Consider the following 19,981-nt stretch of genomic DNA (forward strand, 5'->3'; position numbering starts at 1 on the left):
AATCTCAGATTAAATGACATTTTCTCTCTTTACGTCGTGTGTGAAGCTTGATTCCTTTGTGATTTGTGTTTTATATCTTCAACCTTTTATAGCCATTTGTCTTTATAAACCCTGAATCATTAAAAAAAAAATGTGCTTCCTTTTCCAAACTGTGTGGTCCTACTTGATGATTACAGGACTGTATTCTGTGAAAGGCTCCAACAAGAAAATCTGCCTGAATAATGAAAATATAACATATTAATAAACCATTATCAACTCTGTACATTCTGCCAAACACAGTGAGGAGAACCTGCTACAAACCACCCAAATGCTAATAAAGACACAATTACAAGTTAACGGCCCTGATCACACATCATCAAACCAGCCTCCTCGTCCTGTCAGTGTTACTGATCTGACTGTAGGACGCCTCCAGCACCACTTCATATCCACCCATCTACACTTCCACTGACAGTGGAGGTTTTTATACAGCAGCTTACAGGATAAAATAACGTCACACACCGCAGAGACACACCTACCTGTAACTCCACATCTGTCTGGATCTACACTGACAGATTTATACGAGACTCTCAGCTTCAGAACATGGACATTATCAAACTTGGTCTCCTCAGCTTGTTGGTATTTGTGCTCTGGATACAAGGTTAGGTTCTGTAACACCAGCTAATTCATTTCTAACATTAAAAATCCACTTATGGTAACTTTTACTGTTTTACACCCAGGTCTGACTGATGGGAGTGATGTCGACCAGACACCCACACTGTGGAAGACAAAGGGTGACAATGCAACAATGAACTGCAGCCACACCAAGGGCATTGCCTACAACCAGATGTACTGGTACAGACAGCTACCAGGAGAAACAATGAAACTAATCGTGTTCACATCATCAGTCAGAGACAATCACGACTTTGGAGATTTTACTAAAGAGAAATTCTCAGCCACCAAGTCTAAAGCTGAGAGTGGGACGTTCACGGTGAAAAATGTGGTGCCAGAAGATAAAGGCTTGTATTTCTGTGCTGTGAGTCAACACAGTGATACAGACACATGAGAGAGCTGAACAAAAACCTCAGTGCACTGTTGGCATTATGGTTACAGTTATCTCATGTACTGTAGGGGGACCTAAAGGACCACAAATTCTCCGGTACACCGTGTGCATTTTCATACAGAAGCAAAGGAGGACTGAACATCACATATGACACTCCCACCTGCAGCTTTTCAGATCTCCACCAACACTGACAGCCATCATTGGACCCATCTATACCTCCAATAGTGTAAGTCTGTGAACTGCAGAGCATGGACATCATCATGCACGGTCTCCTGAGCTTTTTAATACTTCTGCTCTGGACAAAAGGTTAGATCTACTCACTACAGTATAGCCTTTAACCTATGTTAGGTTAACATGTAAAAGATAAAAATAATTTTAAATGGTCTGGATTTTTTACCCCTGCAGGTCTAACTGATGGGAGTGATGTCATCCAGACCCCTCTGGTGTGGAGCAACAAGGGTCAGTCTGCTACAATAGACTGCCGTCACACTAAGGACAATAATTTTTTCCAGATGTACTGGTACAGACAGCTACCAGGGGAGGGGATGAAGGAGATAGTTCTCACAACAACAACAACAGACTCCAAACATAAATATGAAAGTGGCTTCAGTGAGGACAAATTTCCAGCAACAAAGAACGATGCTCAGACTGGATCTCTGACGGTGAAGAACCTGCTGCCTGAGGACAGAGGAGTGTATTTCTGTGCTGTGAGTCAACACAGTGATGCAGGTGACTGGGACAGCTGCACAAAAACCCATGTGAATAGAAGATAACAGTGTCTTCACTACAGAGAGAGCTCTAGACTAACACTGACACTGATAAACTACATCTTTGTCATTGTTCAGTATTATTTGTGCTAATAGCTGCTGTGCAAAAGACAGAGAAATAAAACCAGGATTGCAGGAAAGAAAATGTCACAATACGTATGAAATGATGGCAAACAATCCAACAGCATACGTACTCTGTACTCTGTTGAGATTTGAAGAATTCCTATTTGTTTTTGTTGTATTCTAATAATTTTCCTGTTGGTTTCACGACACGTTAAATTATAATTTCATTCCATTTAAATTCCTTCAGAAATTGAAAAGTACTTTTTCTAGAATCATGTAGTGAGTGGATCTGGATTTAAGATTATTTTGTCAAACTTCATGTTAACATTCCTTAATCCTTCTTTTGAATACATTTCAAAAGATTTCAACCATCATAATGTGCAATTAAGCATGTTAATGTATAACAAACATAACAGCAAAAGAAAAAAAAGAAGTTCTCATTTAACAGACAGACTAAATCCCTCCATCCACCACATCACTCCTGTCCTCCAGCAGCTCCACTGGCTCCTGGTAAAGTTCTGTATTGAATTCAAAATCCTCCTGTTAACATTCAAGGCCATCCACAACCTCACCCCTCCATATCTGTCTGACCTCCTCCATGTTCCCACTCCCTCTCGCTCCCTCAGATCTTCCTCCTCTATTCACCTGTCTGTCCCCTGATTCCATCTGATCTCAATGATCTGATCACTGTTTTACCCTGTTTTTAACATCTTGTGTATTTTGTGTTTATTGTACCTTTGCTAAATTCATTGTACGGTGTCCTTGAGTGCCGAGAAAGGCGCCTTTAAATAAAATGTATTATTATTTTTATTATTAACACTAAGCTGCAACTAAATCACAAATATGCTACATATCATCTCCTGATACATTCTTTCCTTCCACAGTATATCATAACTCAGATCTTTATACTGAGCGAGTGGTGTGTGACGACACCACCCACCAAATGACTTGGGAGGGTTTATTCAAAAAGAAGGTGGGGAAGACTTAGTGCGACTGTTACAACCACCTCAAAAGACTTATGATCTCATCAAAACACTCACAGAAACACAAACATGATCAGCTTGCTCATTTGTATCACTGTGAACTCCATCCTGGCTTCAGGTAATGCCACAGAAATTGTTTAAAAGAGATTTGAATTCAATAGTTAATCTAAATCTGTCTCATGTATTGCTGTTTTTTTCTTAACGTTTTCTATTGTGCATTTTAAATTTACCAGTATTTATCCTCAGGTTTTATTTTTTCAGATGCCTCTGTGATCGTTTTTCAACAGGTTCCTCTATCAGTGACAAAGTCCACCAGGTTCCAGCTGACATGTACATCAAAACCAATGAAACAGCCACAATAACTTGCTCACACAGTATCGACAGCTACAACGTAATCCTCTGGTACAAGAAATCAGACAGACAGCTGCAGCTCCTGGGATACATGGTGGGAGACAGTGGACTTCCAGAGCCTGGAGTGGATGCAAAGATAGAAGGAAATGCAAACAAAGACAAGACCTGCACATTAACAACTGATAGACTGAAGAGCAGCACGGTGTACTACTGTGCTGCTAGTTCTCACAGTGCGACATTTCACTGCTCCTCAGTACAAAAACCTCCCCACTGCAGCTCACAGCCTCTTGCACCTGTGTGCCTGCCTCTCATGAGCTGGCGATGTGCCTTTACTCAGACATTTATAAAGAACCAGTGGCGTGTAGCGGTGGTTGACATGATGGTTATAATGTTAAGAGGAGGAGGATGCACTACGGCACTGCCCTCCTAATGACTTCATGTTGGTTAGCTGATGGGAGGATTTAGGGGAGACCATGACCCTCATTGTCTACACTGTTGTTAGTGGACAGCCAGACTACGGGGGCCATTGAAGAGCGCACAGAGAGTGGAGCTCTCGCTGTTAAAGCCTTGCAGCTTGAGGACAGCGGTGAATGTCTCTGTGCCGTCAGCAAACACAGTGATGTGAGAAGGTGAGCAGCTGAACAAAAAGTAAGTGACAATAAATTTGATGAGAGTGTAAGAAGACAAATAACTGGGCTTTATATTTTCCAGTAGATGGAGCTACAGTTCAAGAAATACAACACTTGAAGCGCTGTGACGTTAAACGCAGCAGAGAGGAGGGCTTTAATTATAAGCTATGTCTTCAGAGCCTCAAAGCTTTAGGCAGGATTCTGATATTTCTGGAGATTTGGCACAGCAAAGAACGGCTCTCTTATATTCAGACATGTAGGACAGCAGCACAGTGCAGTTTATTACTGTGCAGCTAGAGAAGCACGCTGACAAAAATCCCCTCTGAACTTAATAAACTGCTCTGGAACACCTGCTTTTGTGGTTGTATTTTGGCTCGATGCAGTCCAGTCATCATTAGCTTGTGTATGTAGAAACCACTCCTCCTTTCTACATCACTTTGCGCAGAGAGTCTGTCATCACATCACTAACACTGCATTTCATCCGTGACTTTACAGTAACTCAGAGCTCCATCTCATATCTCTACATGATGATCAGATTTTCTTTTTGCTATTTTCTCACAGGTAACAACTGTTTCGCTCTAAAGTCAGTTGTACTGCACTGTTTACCTTCAAATCTAAAATCAATAATCTGTGTAACTTTGTTCACAGCAGGTTTTTCTCTGGCGGTTCAGATCCATCAGTCTCCCTCTGGAGTCATCAGAAAGGCTGGAGACGATGTGCAGCTCATCTGTACCCACGGACAAACTGACTACAGAGTGATGCTGTGGTACCAGCAGCCTCCTGGAGACAAGGCTCTGAAACTCATCGGATATGGATATGCACAATTCAATAACGACAGTGCTGAAGAACCGTTTAGAAAACATTTCAAACTGGCTGGAGATCTGAGTGGCGACAAAAAAAATGGTTCACTTTTCATAACCAACCTAAAAACACCAGAACACACGGCAACATACTTCTGTGCAGCCAGTAAGCCACAGTGTGGCACCTTCCCATCTGCTCATGACAAAAACCTCTTCCCCCTCTGAAAGGCAGTTCATGCTAAAAAAAATAAAAAACTTTTCACTCCACAGCAGCAATATGTCACATGAACACAGATTAAAATACAATTATCATCCCACTTTGCTGGATTCAAGACTTAATATTCTCTACAGGAGTATCAATAAAATCAATAAAAGTAAAGTTGTTCAAAGGTTTCCAGCTGATCAGGCCGGGGAAACTGAATAGAGTTGAACTTCAAACAAAAGCATCAGAACTGCAAAATATGTTCTAGAGATGCTCAATTTCACATATTAGATGCAGATTCATTTACTTTGCTGAAAACTTTTATCAAAATGATTAAAATGAGTGAAACACCACCCTACATATGCTTCAACTGAAGCACCGTAAAGGCAGCAGGCAGTACAGGCACCAAACCTTTATAGTACACCATGAAAGAAAAGCCTCAATCTGGCATATACACAGATTCATCCTCCTGTAGAGGAAATGACAGAAAGAAAGGCAGAACCTTCCTCCTAGACTGAATGAAAGTTACACTCTCTGATTTCTCCACATCACTTCCTGCCCCTCCTTCTGATCCACAAAGCACAGCAGAGACTCTGCTGCTTCTTCACATTCAACATGACGCCGTCCCCTATGATCATTACTGTCATCACTGTGCTCTGGATTAAAGGTACTGTTCAGTCACGAGTCATGTTTTCTGTTCATTTTGGAATTAGCTCTCAAAAAACCTTAAGTGTGGAGAAAACAAGACGAAATACATTGATGCCCACGCAACAGGTGTCTATGGCTTTACAATGGATACAATAGAGGAAAGCACTATTTAGCATTGTGACTTCTCTTTCTCTTTACAGGAGTTTTCCTCAATAAAGAAAAGCAGGTGTTTCAGAGTCCAGCTGAACTGTTGATTGAGCCGAAAGATGAAGCTAAGCTGACCTTCACACATCAAATCCAGAGATATGACACTATTCTCTGGTATCAGCGCTCACCAGGAAACACTTCCCTAAAACTGATTGGTTATGTTTCTTACAAAGCTGTAACGGTTGAGTCGCCATTTCAAAGCCACTTTAATGTGAGCGGAGATGGAGAGAAAGCAGCTTTTCTTCACATCCTGAGCCCGAGACACCCTGAAGACAGCGGAGAATATTTTGGAGCAGCAAGTATGCACAGTAATGAAGACAGTGACGCTCTCATACAAAAACCTCCATAAATGATCCAGCAGAAAACAGCACGCCTACAGGAAACCACAGAAACCACCCGACACAGTATCAAAACCAGGAGAAAAACAGTTATCATTAGTACTTATAGTTCATTAGAACGTGTTTTGTGTGGTTTATTGTGTATATTTAGAAAATAAAAGAAAATGAAATGAATATATATGTATAATTAAAATATTACAACTCCTAAAAGTCCTAATTTGTTATATTTTGCTGTTCAGCTTCAGATAAAGTGACTTTATTTACAGGTAAAGGATACATGGAGTTATCTATTTCACGTTCATGTTTTCACTGATTCCTGAATCAGAATCCAAACAATGAACAGCAGAGAGCAGTGATAGCACACTGATGTGAAGAGATCTAGAAGCTCCTCCTTCCTCATTACAATGCACAGTAAAAGGGGGACTTCACACCAGAGCATTTTCATTAACGCCGTTGCATATCTTTGTTTGACTCAGTTAAGATTTGAGCCACCACAGACAACAAAATAGCTACAAGAGTATTTAAAATGTTGGTCGTTTTATTTTTCTCTCTGTCTTTGCTCTCTGGTAAGAAAAAAGAGGTTTGTAATTTGTCGTGACACTGACAGATCTTTCTGTTTACCTCCTGTTGTTCTTTTTGTCCACTAGACATAGTGTTTTCCTCGCTTATGATCCAACAATTACCACTAAATATTCTGATAGAACCTGAAAAAGAAGCCCATCTTGGCTGTTACCATGGAGACAACAACTACCCCTACATGCTCTGGTATCGGTACAAGTCAGCAGTGGGAGGCCAAAGGGCCATGGAGCTGATCGGACTGCTTCATTATGAAAACCCAAACCTCGAGAAGAACTTTGGAGCACGTTTCAACATAACGGGCCACTCAAAGGGCCAAGCTCAGCTCGTCATCTCCAACACAAACCCTGCAGATGGTGCAGAGTACTTCTGTGCAGCAAGGCTCCTTTACAAAAAGCCCAGAGTAGCAAACATGCACCTGCATTATGCTGCATCCACAGCCCCTACCGCTGTCGACTCCCTCCTGCACATCTTCTCTTTGGTCTATTTAGCACGTCAGAGATTCTGACGTCATTTCCTCCGTACAGACCAAATGTTGGCTTATTGTATTTTTCATTTCATATCCTCTTCCTCAGTCAAAATGATCCCTGGCTTCTCCTCCTTGACTTGCTTTATGCTTTGGGCTGCAGGTAAAGACTAAAAAAAAAAAACAGACACTATTTAGTCTTTTGATTTGACAAATTTTAAAAAGTGTAAAAAAGCAAAGATGCATTGAAGTGATTTATTAGATATTTATTCATCGTGCAGATAATAGCTGTTCTCTTCTGTTTCTGTGTTTCAGACATTTCTCAGTCTGTGCTGATCACCCAGTGGCCTGCCTACATCTCCAGTCCTCCCAGTGGCTTGGCAGAAATGCACTGCTACCAAAATGACACTGATTATAACTATTTGTACTGGTACAAACAACCGAGAGGAGGTAGCTTTCAGTTAATAGGATATGTATTAGTTAGTAGACCAAACTTTGAAGACGGATTCAAAACTGGTTTTGAGATGAAATCGGAGGGGAAGAAGTGGTCTCTGGCAATAACCAGCGCTAATGCGACAGATGAGGCTGTTTATCTGTGTGCTGCCAGTCTGCACAGTGCTGTGGCAGACCTCAGGTCTGTGACAAAAACATACAGTCGAGGGGTTTATTGTTCAGACACCTGACTCACATAAATGATAATCAGATGAAGGAAGGAACTAAACCACACTGTGAAGATGATATCAGTGACTCTTTTCACTCAGTTATAGAAGAGAGGAAGGAGAGGAGACAGGGAATAAGGAAAACTAGATCACACCAACAGGTGGAGGCACAGCACATGACATGAAGCTTTTATCAAGAGGATGAGGTGATGAATTAACCGACGCAGACTCACCGCCCTCCTTCGTTATCCGGAGCCTTATTTTAATCAGACAGTACTTTATGTCCCATTAGTGTTCAACAATGTCTTCACTAATGCACGCATTTGATTTTCTCTTTATCTGGATTTCATGTAAGATCTCTAATTTCATCTGGATTGACATTGAACTACTCATTAACTACAATTTAAATGCTCTCTCTCTCTATATATATATATATAGCTTCATCTAAATCTGCTTTCTCCACAGGTCAGGTGAGCGCCGTCACCTTTCACCAATCTGACCCCCAGATAGTGAGGGAAGGCAGTGAGATCCAGATTAACTGCAGCCATGATGATACGTCCCTCATAATAATGCTCTGGTATCTGCAAAGAGAGAGCAGCCAGGCTATGACCCTCATTGGGTACACACATGGAACAGGCTCCCCAAACTATGAGCCTCCGTTTGAAAAACAATTCACACTGACGAAAGAAGACACAGTGAGAGGAGCTCTGATTATACAGAGAGCAGAGCAGGCACACTCTGCTGTGTATTTCTGCGCTGCTAGCACACAGTGATGTGGGTTAATGCCACTCCCTCACTAAAAACCCTCAGCGTTTCCCTGTAAATGTGTATTTGCACGAGGAGGCCGTAAAGGAAGTATCTCCTACAGCAGAGCAAACCTGGAGGATGATTTCAGCTGTGATCGGATTCTTTTTCATCTTGCTTCCATGTAATGAAATTCACTCAAAAAATAACAATTTAATTGTGATGTCAATTTTCTGTAGCAACTATATGATTATGATGTTTTTTCACCGTGGCTTCTTTTAAATTTCTACCCTACAGATCGAGCCAAGAGTGTGACATTCCAGCCATCTCCTCCCAGAATAGTTGACAACAATACCAGGGTGGATTTTAAATGCAGTCACGACGACTCCACTTTTTATGTAATGCTCTGGTACCAGCAAACAGAGAGCAGCCTGATGAATTTAATTGGATACAGCTACGTTGGTAGTGACCCCAACTATGAGAAGCAGTTTGAAAATCGCTTTCAGATAACAAGAAAAGACACAACAACAGGAGGTCTGATCATCAGTAGTGTGACTTTATCAGACTCTGCTGTGTATTTCTGCGCTGCCAGCACACAGTGATGTGGTTTGATGTCTCCCCATCACCAAAAACCTGCTCTCTTCTTCTCTACTGGTTTCAGGTTCAAGATCCTGAGAGGCAGGCTGGTGGAAACTGCCTCAGTACAGTAACCATACAGTAACATATACTAGAGGAGACAATTAACTCTCAGAATATGTAAGAATTAGAACAATTACATACGAATACAAAACAGACATAAAACTAAACAAAACTAGTCATCTAAAAAAGTACAAGGAAATCTAAAGATATAAATGTTACACGCAGGCCAGACAGCTGGACAGATTTTGTTATGGTACACACAGTGCAAGAGAACAGGCACTGCAAAAATGTTGAATGTAATAAATACTCTATGGCTATAAATTAATCTACATCCAGAGTGGGTTTTATGTGCATAAATTAAGAGCTAGTACTATTATGTACACCTTGGACAGTATGTGTTATAACTATAACATTAATTTACAGAACAATCAGATTATTTAGTATTGCTGCGTTATTCACAGGAACTGTTCTGAAATAAAATGGCCAATTAAACGGTTTATGAGTGAGATGGTGTGTGGAAAGACGATGCTACTGCGTTCACAAATACAATTGAACTGCAACACAATCTAAAGCCTCTAAAGCCATGACGGTGAATCGACACCTCTCTAAAACTGCTTCCACAACCCGGGGGGCAAATATGCCATAAAACTAACCGGCTAACACTTTTCACACTATTTCACCACATCACTTCAAGCAAAGCCAAATGAAAAATTCGTTCAGCCACACAAGAAATGAATTCACAAGCTCTGTCACATCCAGTACTGCACACAGGTCAATGATTCCCTCCAACAAACCAGCTCCAGACGTGCCGCTGCCACATGCAGTGGTGTAGAGCTGCATTATTAAATTAACTGAAAATGAGTGCCTCACAAGAGCTGCAGCATATTTTTAGCTAATGATGACATAGTTTCTTTGGCTAATATTGTAACTAGAATACCACATAATGTTATAAGTTACATCACTTTTGAGTCACTGGTTAATAAAGCAGTAGAATGTCTATTATCCAGTGGTGTTCAGAATGATACCTTTCTTGGTCTATTGCTCGTTATAAATATTGCTCGTTGTGTGAAAATCATTCATAAATATGTTGCATCTACTGTATATGAATTTATATATACACACACACACGTCTCATTTCATAACCAGTGAATGACTATTACAGTCTTACAGTCCAATAACGTCACTGTGTGATCATGTGACCTCATGGTGTCTAGTGAGCAGCCTGGAGTGCAACTCTGCCTCATTTTGCTTGAATAAGGCTCATCGCCGACATGTTTCTAATAGTCTTTTGTCTGCTGCTTCTTTTACATTCTGGTAGGTTTTATGTATCAACTCATAATGGATATTATTTATGTATTCATTCATAATGAATATTATTTATGTATTATCATAATGGATACACTAACTAAGTATTTTAGAATTTACAGCTCTGCACATGGAGGTAAGACAGTAAAACGTTATCCTTCACGTGCTGCAGGTCTCACTGTTGTCGTTCTTCAGTCTGGAGATCAAGTGTGTCACCCAGGAGTCACAGTGGACTTTAAGTGCAGCTTGGGTCCAGGGTTCAGCATGGGCAGCCAGACCATGTACTGGTACAGACAAAACCAGTACGGAGCTCCACTGGAGTATCTCACCAGAGAGTACGAAAAAACCGTGGGCCGCTTCCAGTCCTCCATCAACGCAACTAAAAACAGCTTCACTCTTCAAATTACTGAGCTGTTTCTCAACGACAGCAGCACCTACTACTGTGCTGCTAGTCACAGTGATGCACACAGACCAGACAGCCATACAAATAACAAGTGTGTGCGTCACAGATGGCACACAGGCAGGAAGGAGCTGTGGCTCGTTTGGTTTCATACTAAATAGAGAGCTGACAGAGTCCTGATACAAGCTTCCCTTTAGCCATCTGAGTTAGTTGGTAAAATGCAACAGTCTGAGTGTTCTCTCTCCAAGTCTTGCACGTTACCTCAGTCTGCTGCAAAACCAACAATCAACAGCAGATGGCAGTCAGCACGACCCACTTTGGAGGAGCAGGCAGGAGTCCCAGCACAGACAGGAAGCAATGCACTGCTGTGGACAGGAGCAGTAGAAAAGCATATAGCAAGCCCCCCCACCCCAATGTGAGTGTACACACTTAGACTATTTTCACCACTTGGCATTTCCAGCAGGAAACTGAAGCTGTTTTTCTTTTCTCTTGCTTCAAGGCCACCAGACTCCATTGACAAAAACAGTAATTTCACCTTGCAGAACACGGGAGCTTTCTGTGCTACCACTGCCTCGATCAATTAACTAGCACGTTCGTTTGAACTGAGACATGACCTCCTTCTACTGTAGGTAATATACTGGACTACCCTCTTCAAATAATCCAAACTATCCCTTTAAGTAAGGAGCTGAAAAACCTACAGTTGCTGCTCAGAGCCCACTAGGTGACTGACACTGTACAGAGAAACTTGCATGAACCTGTGAAGCAATACGAAGGCGGGTCAAGGGCTTCTAGTAAAAGGAAAACAGAGAGCAGAGGGAGGATCACTGCTTGTTTCATAAGTTTTGATTATAGCAGCACAGTAGGTAATACGAACAGCTGTTCAGCCAGACAGAAGACAAGAGAGTTACAGTTTCAATGAAGATGGATAAACGGAACTGATATTTTATAAGTGTTTAATAACTGTGAAAATGATTGTCCTCTTGGTTGCAGTTCTAATCTTCTCTAGTAAGGATGTTTGAATTCAACTGGAAGAAAACTAGCTTTCTTTTTCATCAAAGACTTTTGTGTTCAAGTTGTTTATTTACTTGTCTTTTTCGTTTACAGAGTTCTCCTCCTGTGTTAAAGTTCAGCAGCCTCCACTTGTAATCAGCAGTGAGGGAGACCCGGCTGTGACTCTGCAGTGTGAACAAGATGATAGTCAACAGCTTTATATGTATTGGTACAGACAAAGCAGCAGTGGGAAAATGGAGCTACTAACATATTCTCTTGGTAAAGACACGGGGAACACCGAAGCTCCTTTCACCACATCCAAGTACACCATGTCCCGGCCAACGTTGCTCGAGTCCTCTCTGCAGATACTCTCTGTTGACGCTGGAGACTCAGCTGTGTATTACTGTGCATCTAGTAGAGCACAATGGTTCAGAAAGCCTGAGCAGCTAAACAACAACCTCAAGAACAAAAGAGAAGAGAAGAAAGAGAGGCGGGATGGATGATAACGGTTAAAGTCTGAAACTAAAAGTCATGACAGGCAACTTCCATTAAAGTGACATGAGTAAGAATTGGGAGATCATCTAAAGAACAAAAATTTGCTAAAGAACAGCATGATAACCCATCATTTTAAAATCTACAGAAACTGCTGCTCTTCAGTTAATTGATGTTCCTGCAACACAACAAAGCTGATCGGTTCAGATAAGAAAGCAGGTGTTAACACTGTAAGGTTTACACATCCCATTCAATATGATCGCCCTGCGCAGTGTCTCCTGTCTTCTCCTCTTTGTCAGTCTGGGCTCAAGTCTGTGCTTTCTTATATTATCTAATTCTGTGTGCAGCCTGTCAACGATGACAATATTTCCAGTTGAAGAGGTTATCGTACACTGACCTCTACAGGGTTCATGTGGGACTACACTTTGATGTGGTAGTTCAAAGTCAGGTACATCCAGTATGACAAAGGGCTGGTCAGTGAAATCATTGAGCCGTTATTGAACTGAGCTGTACAAATGTGAAGTGGAGTAAATGCTCCATAAGACAGGGGTCTTAGCAATGCCTCATATTGCAGATACTTTCATGAGGTAAGAATGACAAACTACAATCGGCATTCATGTTGTTCAATGATATGATGAAAAGGACGGGGACTGATACGCTGTTAAGATTTAGTTTAGGGTCTGACACTTAAGATTACACAGTGAACACACTAATGCTGCATGTCATAGCATTTAAGCTACATGTTAATGCGTAAAGCTAATCTTTAGATCTGGTATTATTCAATAAACAAAAATTTATTAATAAAATTTTATTAATCAAAATTAATTCATTTATATTTTCATAGAAACTTGGAAGAAATCAGCTGATGGTAAAGTAATACTGTAACGCTTTAATGAATCTTTGCTTTAAGTTAGAAGATGTCATCCTGTCTTTATGTTCACATAATGTACTTAATGACAAACAATTCTACAAAATACAACTAATCTATCAAAAATGGATCACAGCCGTATTAAAATCTGGGGATGAGGGAAGTTATTAAGTTGCATAATGTTAGTGCAACAAGACCCATTATGGCTTCATAATGAGTGCAACACATTTTTAACTACTGTTGCATAATGACAACACTGTAATGGTGTAATAACCTAATATGACATTCTTCCTCTCAGTAGTTAAGCAATCATTAGTTGATTAAAAATACTTTAGAAACTAACTTTAGCATTTGTTTGGCGTGGCGGATATTAAGTCCAATATACACTTTTAGCTGTTTTGGTCTCCACCAGCTCCTGAGAGAAATATCTGTTTTTTCCACCTCATGTTGACCGCAGACTTGCAAACTTTCTGCTATTTAGTGCCGGCAGGTGGGGTGCAGTGTAGTTATCAGCTGAAAGCTGCCCTCTTCTACTGGAAGAAAGCGGTACAGTAAAACCAAAACAAGAACCTTAAAGAGGCTAAAATATAAAAGAGCTGAAGGGGACTGCAGGGTCAGGTACCAACTGTCATCACGACCAGTGAATGTGTGTTTCTCGTAAGTTCACTGATAAGTGGGTGGATAAAGAGGTGTGACCAGCAGAGATGTCACTCCCTCTAAGGAGCTACAAACAAACAAACAAACACAGACCCGTTTCCTTCCCTTCCTCCTTGCTTCTTTTCTTAGCCATCACAGAAATAGCAGCAGTCAGGCTGGAGAGCGTTCAGCCGCCAGTCAGCCCGACCTGCAGCTGCTCTGGCAGACTGAGAGATGGAGGCTGAGATATGGAGAAGCTCGGTGGGGGAAGGAGAGGGGAGAGAACGAAACAGACTCTAGGTTTTTGTGTGATGCTTTTTCACCGTGGGGACAGGGGGCCACGGTGATACAATCCAATAGAGCCGTCGTACAAAAACCTCCTCCCATTAACAGCCATTGTGTAGGCTGCCACAGGCGAGCTGGGACACTTGGGAGGGCAGAAAAACCAATAATATGAATGAGTATAAGATGGCAGGACACTCTGCCGCTGTAATGTCAATTTATCTGCTGGAAAACAGGTTTTAAAATGACTTTCAATACAAATGTGGAGCGTTTGGATGCTTCCTTACTCATCCTGACAACAAATATAACAAAGCTGGACATTCTCAGGCTCATCCTGCATATTTAAACTCCATCATCCTCTGGATTATTACACTGTGTCTGAAAATGTTGTTATGGAAAGTTTTTTGACTTTTTGGTAGAGGAGGCATTCAGTGTGACACTGGAGCTGAAGCTTTCTTTGGAAAGGGCACAAAACTCACTGTCCTGGGTAAGTCAGAGCTCTCACTACTTCTGTTCACTGTGACAAACTTCAAATTCATAGTCAATATTAACACCGGTATGAAAGTGAAGGAAAAAGACTATTGTCATGAAAAAGCTGAAATATTGAGCTGAACAAAAATCACTGTGACCAACAATGAACCTGCTTACTTTGGCCAAGGAACCAAACTGACGGTTTTAGGTAAATATTTCACTTTATTACTGTAATTTGGTGAATGTGACATTGGAAAGACTTTACTGATCCTTCTGTTTATATTAAGACTCTAAAGCAGAGATAATTGTGTTAGAAAAAGACACGAGAGCTTCATGCTCAGTATTTCTGCACTGTGACAATGCTGAAGCTTACTTTGGGAAGGGAACAAAACTCACTGTTCTGGGTAAGTCAGAGATCTCACTACTTCACTTCACTGTGACAAACTTAAAATAGTCTCATTGCTGTTATGACAGTGAAGGAAAACAATGTTGTTATAAAAAAGTTGAAATATTGAGCTGAAGTGAAACACTGTGACCTACACTGATCCTGCTTACTTTGGCCAAGGAACCAAACTGACGGTTTTAGGTAAATATTTCATTTTTTAAATTGTATTTCACTAAACATAATTGCTTTAGGGTCTTAGTATAAACAGAAATATTCATAAAGTCTTTTAAAGATAATTCTGAACAAGACTGACTGTTCTGGATAAGTCAGAGCTCTCACTACTTCACTGTGTGTTCACTGTGACAACCTTGAAATGGCTTTGTGGTTAGTATGACTGTTATGAAAAAGGTGAAATTTTGAACTGAAGTAAATCACTGTGAACTACAATCCTGCTTACTTTGGCCAAGGAACCAAACTGACGGTTTTAGGTAAATATTTCACTTTATTACTGTAGTTTGGTAAATGTAACATTGCTTTAGAGTCTTAATATAAACAGAGGGTTTAGTAAAGTCTTTCCGAAGATAATTGTGGTAGAAAAAGACACAAGAGTTTCATGCTCAGTGTTTCTGCACTGTGACAATGCAAACGAAGCTTACTTTGGAAAAGGAACAAAACTGACTGTTTTGGGTGAGTATAGGATCAGTTACATTGAACTAATGTAATAAACGTTGTAACTGGAGTGGTGCATTAAGACGTTTATTGAACTTGGGCCTTTATAGTTTAGTTTCAGCTCAGTGCTTTTTGACGTTAAGCTAAAGCGCTGTGCCAATACGAAGCCTATTTCGGTCAGGGAACTAAACTGACTGTTCTCGGTGAGTAAGACATCAAATGTTACTCTGATTCATTCATTAACTAAAATTAAAGCACATCTGCTGTCTGTGGAAAACATTTTTAAAAGTTTAGCATAAAACCAGACTGTAGTGCAGCATGTGTTGACTTTGGATTTGGAGTAGTGATAGTTAGTAATACACATGAAACACTGTTTGCTAAAAGTTGCTAAAAAGACCAACTGACCAATGTAAAGAAGCAAAGTTAAAGCAGCATCTCAGGCTGTTTTGAGCACTGATCCAGAGCACTGTGACTCTAGTGGTAATGAAGCTTACTTCGGTGGAGGAACAAAGTTAACAGTTTTGGGTAAGAAAGTTATATTATTGATACAATCAGTGATAAAGTCTGCAGTAACAAATCAGAGCAAATGTAAAATGCATTGCGATTGGAGTAGTTCTTTAACAGCCCTACTGTACTCAAGCTTAAATTCAAACTCTGCTCAGTGCTTTTTGTTCTCAAGCTTAAACGCTGTGTCAGAACACAGAAGCTTACTTTGGCCAAGGCACAAAACTGACTGTTCTCGGTAAGTAAGACTGAAAAATGTCTTCACCTTAACTGTACCTGAATCTACCTGTAAAACACAAAAGCCTTGTACTGTTTCGTTCTGCTTGCAGCATGTATAAAACACAGGTTAACAGTGCGGCCGCTGTTGATTTTTAATCTAAAGAAAAGTTATATGTATTACAAAACTAGAAACTAAAGACGCAAAGTAAAAACAGCCTCTTCAGCAGTTTTGAGCACTGATCCAGTGCACTGTGACTGGTGGTTATGAAGCTTTCTTCGGTGGAGGAACAAAGTTAACTGTTTTAGGTAAGAAATCAAACACGTTGTAGTTGAAGTGTTTATTTAAGACACTCCAGCCGAGCTTAGGTTTAGCTCGGAGGTTTTTGTTCTTAAGCTTAAACGCTGTGTCAGGGCACAGAAGCTTATTTCGGCCAAGGCACAAAACTGACTGTTCTAGGTAAGTTAACATAAAACCTAACATAGTGGTTATTAACATATTGGTATCGTATACAAAGTCTACAAAACAGGCTGTAGTTGTCGATTCTAAAGGCGCATTGGGCTGTTTTGAGCACTGATCCAGTGCACTGTGACTCTGGTGGTGCTTCAGAGGCTTACTTTGGTGGAGGAACAAAGTTAACTGTTTTAGGTAAGACTTGATTCTGTTTCATTATGTTCATTAGGTTTAAAGTTCATTAAATACGGTTCAGTTTTGTGCAGATGTTTCTGACACTAATTCCCAAGGGTCGACTGACTCCTAACCACCAAAGAAAAAACTATGCCTATAGCTGTTACTAGGCTAAACAATCAGAAAATGGTCACAAAAGCATGTGGATGTTGATCCGAAGGTGAAGGTTCGAGAAGGCCTCGTTCGCAAACTTAAGTAGATTAAAGTCAAAGTCTTTACATGGAGACTGCAAAAGTTGGAAGAATTACAAAGTGAAAAAGAGGCAGTAGGAAGAAGTTTTGTTCCAGCTGAAAGTCTCTGTGCTCCAACGGCGAGGCTTATTTTGGAGCTGGAACTAAACTCACCGTTTTAGGTAAGAAAGTCTGCAACAACAACAAAAAAACAGGTTATGTATACTAGATTATACTGTAGGCAAGATTAGGCATGTATTTAATAGACATGTTGTTTGATGGTAGTGAACAAAGTGTAATTCAAAAACAGTCTTAAAGTGTGAAAGTGACCGGAAAGTTAGTTTTTGCCAGAAACAGCAAGCGTCGTCTACGTTCTCCAGTAAAAACTCTGTAGCAAGAAAACATTTGGCTCACAGGGAGTTCTTATCAGCTCTGTGACACACTGTGAATTCCCAGTCAGAGGCTTACTTTGGAGCTGGAACTAAACTCACTGTTTTAGGTAAGACGATAATTATTCTACATATAGCAAACATATATGAAAGGATATGATGGAAAATGATGTGTTTTACTTTATTTGAAAAAAAGAGCACAGAGACAGTCTTCAACTGTCAGTGCTGAAAGGTCGAGGAGTTTTCTCTGTAGCCATGTATCAGTGTGAACTATGAGCCTGCTCATTTTGGCAGTGGCACCAAACTGACTGTGTTGGGTAAGAAAATTACAAAAATCTTATGCAGTGATGTTTGTTTTCTGAGCTTCATTTCGCCGTAAGCTGATAAATTCTTGTTGGGTTAACATTTTTAATCTTTTTAATGTTTAATGTTTTATTCTGTGATTGCTGAGAGCGTTTGTTGTAAAAGCTGCCAAAGCAAATCTATATAATAAGATAAATCTATCAGCTCTACAGCACAATAGCTGCGTTTGGTCCAGGCAGCAGACTTTGTTAGACTTTATCAACTACTGCTCTAGTTGTGAAATAGTCATAAAGTTGCGAAATTTGTTATTTGCACGTAAAAGGATTGACAACAGCAGCCAAAACTGTCTTATTTGCAAAACAGTAATAGTAACAGTAATTCTGTACTTGGACTAGTCAGGAAATAACTAATAACACAAAGTAAAACAATCAGCTTGTGAGATAAATGGTGATTGTGATTGCACTGCACTGTAACAAACTCACAAATAAAGTAAAAAAAAAAAAAGAAAAAATACCCCCCCCAAAAAAACAAGATGCGCTTCAGTGAGTTTTTTACATGTGAGTCAGCGGTGTGCTATGGCAATGATCCTGCTTATTTTGGAGAAGGAACCAGGCTAACAGTTCTTGGTAAGATCACTGCAACACTTATGAATCTCAAAACTCAACATCTGTCTGGAAAAAAAGAATTGTTAATTAGTTTGAATAAGAGTACAAAAGCCAAAAGTGTCTGAGCATGTTGTTTTTGTTGATATTAGAGGTAAATTGTTCATGTTGATTGTTCATGTAATCATAAAAATGTTATCATTGGACTGGATTTTAGACGCAGCAACTTTAATTTAGTTATTTATGTCCTTTGTCTTTGCAGAACCAGAACATCTCATTACCGAACCAACAGTGAAGGTGCTTCCACCTTCACAAAAGGAGTGTCGAAACCAAAAAGACAATGAAAAGAGGAAGACCCTAGTTTGTGTGGCCAGTGAATTCTACCCAGACCATGTCAGCGTGTCCTGGCAGATCGGAGAGAAGGAAGTCACTGATGGAGTGGCAACTGACAGCGCTGCCCTGCGGAATGGCAAATATTACAGTATCACCAGCAGGCTGAGGGTCTCTGCCGAAGTTTGGTACGAACCCAGCAATAAATTCGAATGCACTGTCAGCTTCTTCATCAATGAGACAACTAAGAAAAATTTTTCAGCTTTCATTCATGGTGAAAAAGGTATGTTCAAGTGGAAAACCTGATCTTTCTGCTATTGGAAATACACGTAAACGATCACCTGTCCTTGTCTAATCATTTTCTTATTTTTCTACCAGCTAAAGACACAAATGCCATGACGAGAGGTACGTTTATTGTTTTGTGGTTCAGTACACCTCAGTGCATCAATTCTACTGTGGTTATCATCGCCCAGAAAACGCAGTGTTGTACTTATCTGAAGAAAACACACTCATGGTTGTATTGATAAGTATACATGTGTGAACCAAGAGTAGCTGCAGATATAAACTGTGTCTACAAAGTGCAGTGGACGTTTCCTCTTTGAATCATGTCACTCAATCTGAATGATCTCTCTGCAGAGAAATATTTGAGGATCACACAGAGCGCCAAACTCACCTACAGTGTTTTTATCGTCAAGAGCAGCATCTATGGAGCCTTTGTGGCCTTTCTGGTGTGGAAGCTTCAGGTTTGTGCTACACAGTGAACCGTCTCTGACGCTTATCTTCTCTGATTTTATGCACTTGACATAAAAACAGGCCTCTAATAAACTCTAATATGGGAATGAACGTGTGTTTTCTGTCTGTTGCAGGGTTCCAGTGGAAAGCAGAACTACTGAGAGTTGGGCTGAGGCCTGAACAATCGATTCCAGGAGATCAATACTGCTGGTTTCTGTAACTAAAGGTTGAAAACCTTGAAATTTCCACAAATGTATGTGTTGCATAAGACAATCGAAGTCTGCTAAAACAGATGAACAGTTCTGTGCATATTCTTGTTATAGTCATCAAGCTTTAGCATTACATTAATGTGAATACTTAAAATAATCATTCTGCATGTTTGTGGATGTGAATCGCTTGTTTGCTTAATGTTCTTCTCAATAAAAGTTATTCAGAGTA

The 19,981-nt window shown here is 40.3% G+C and overlaps 1 protein-coding gene across 1 annotated transcript; it reads left to right on the top strand.

Annotated features, from left to right (window-relative positions):
• Positions 1-1,253: 1,253 nt before the first annotated feature.
• Positions 1,254-19,981, top strand: LOC139211608 (M1-specific T cell receptor beta chain). Its single transcript, XM_070841878.1, has 7 exons — positions 1,254-1,345; positions 1,445-1,768; positions 15,777-15,812; positions 18,744-19,094; positions 19,190-19,216; positions 19,448-19,554; positions 19,678-19,981. Exons 1-7 carry the CDS (start codon positions 1,288-1,290, stop codon positions 19,702-19,704), a joined length of 930 nt encoding a protein of 309 aa, XP_070697979.1. The 5' UTR covers positions 1,254-1,287; the 3' UTR covers positions 19,705-19,981.

The sequence above is a fragment of the Pempheris klunzingeri genome, chromosome 13, assembly GCF_042242105.1.
Source record: "Pempheris klunzingeri isolate RE-2024b chromosome 13, fPemKlu1.hap1, whole genome shotgun sequence".
Taxonomy (NCBI): domain Eukaryota; kingdom Metazoa; phylum Chordata; class Actinopteri; order Acropomatiformes; family Pempheridae; genus Pempheris; species Pempheris klunzingeri.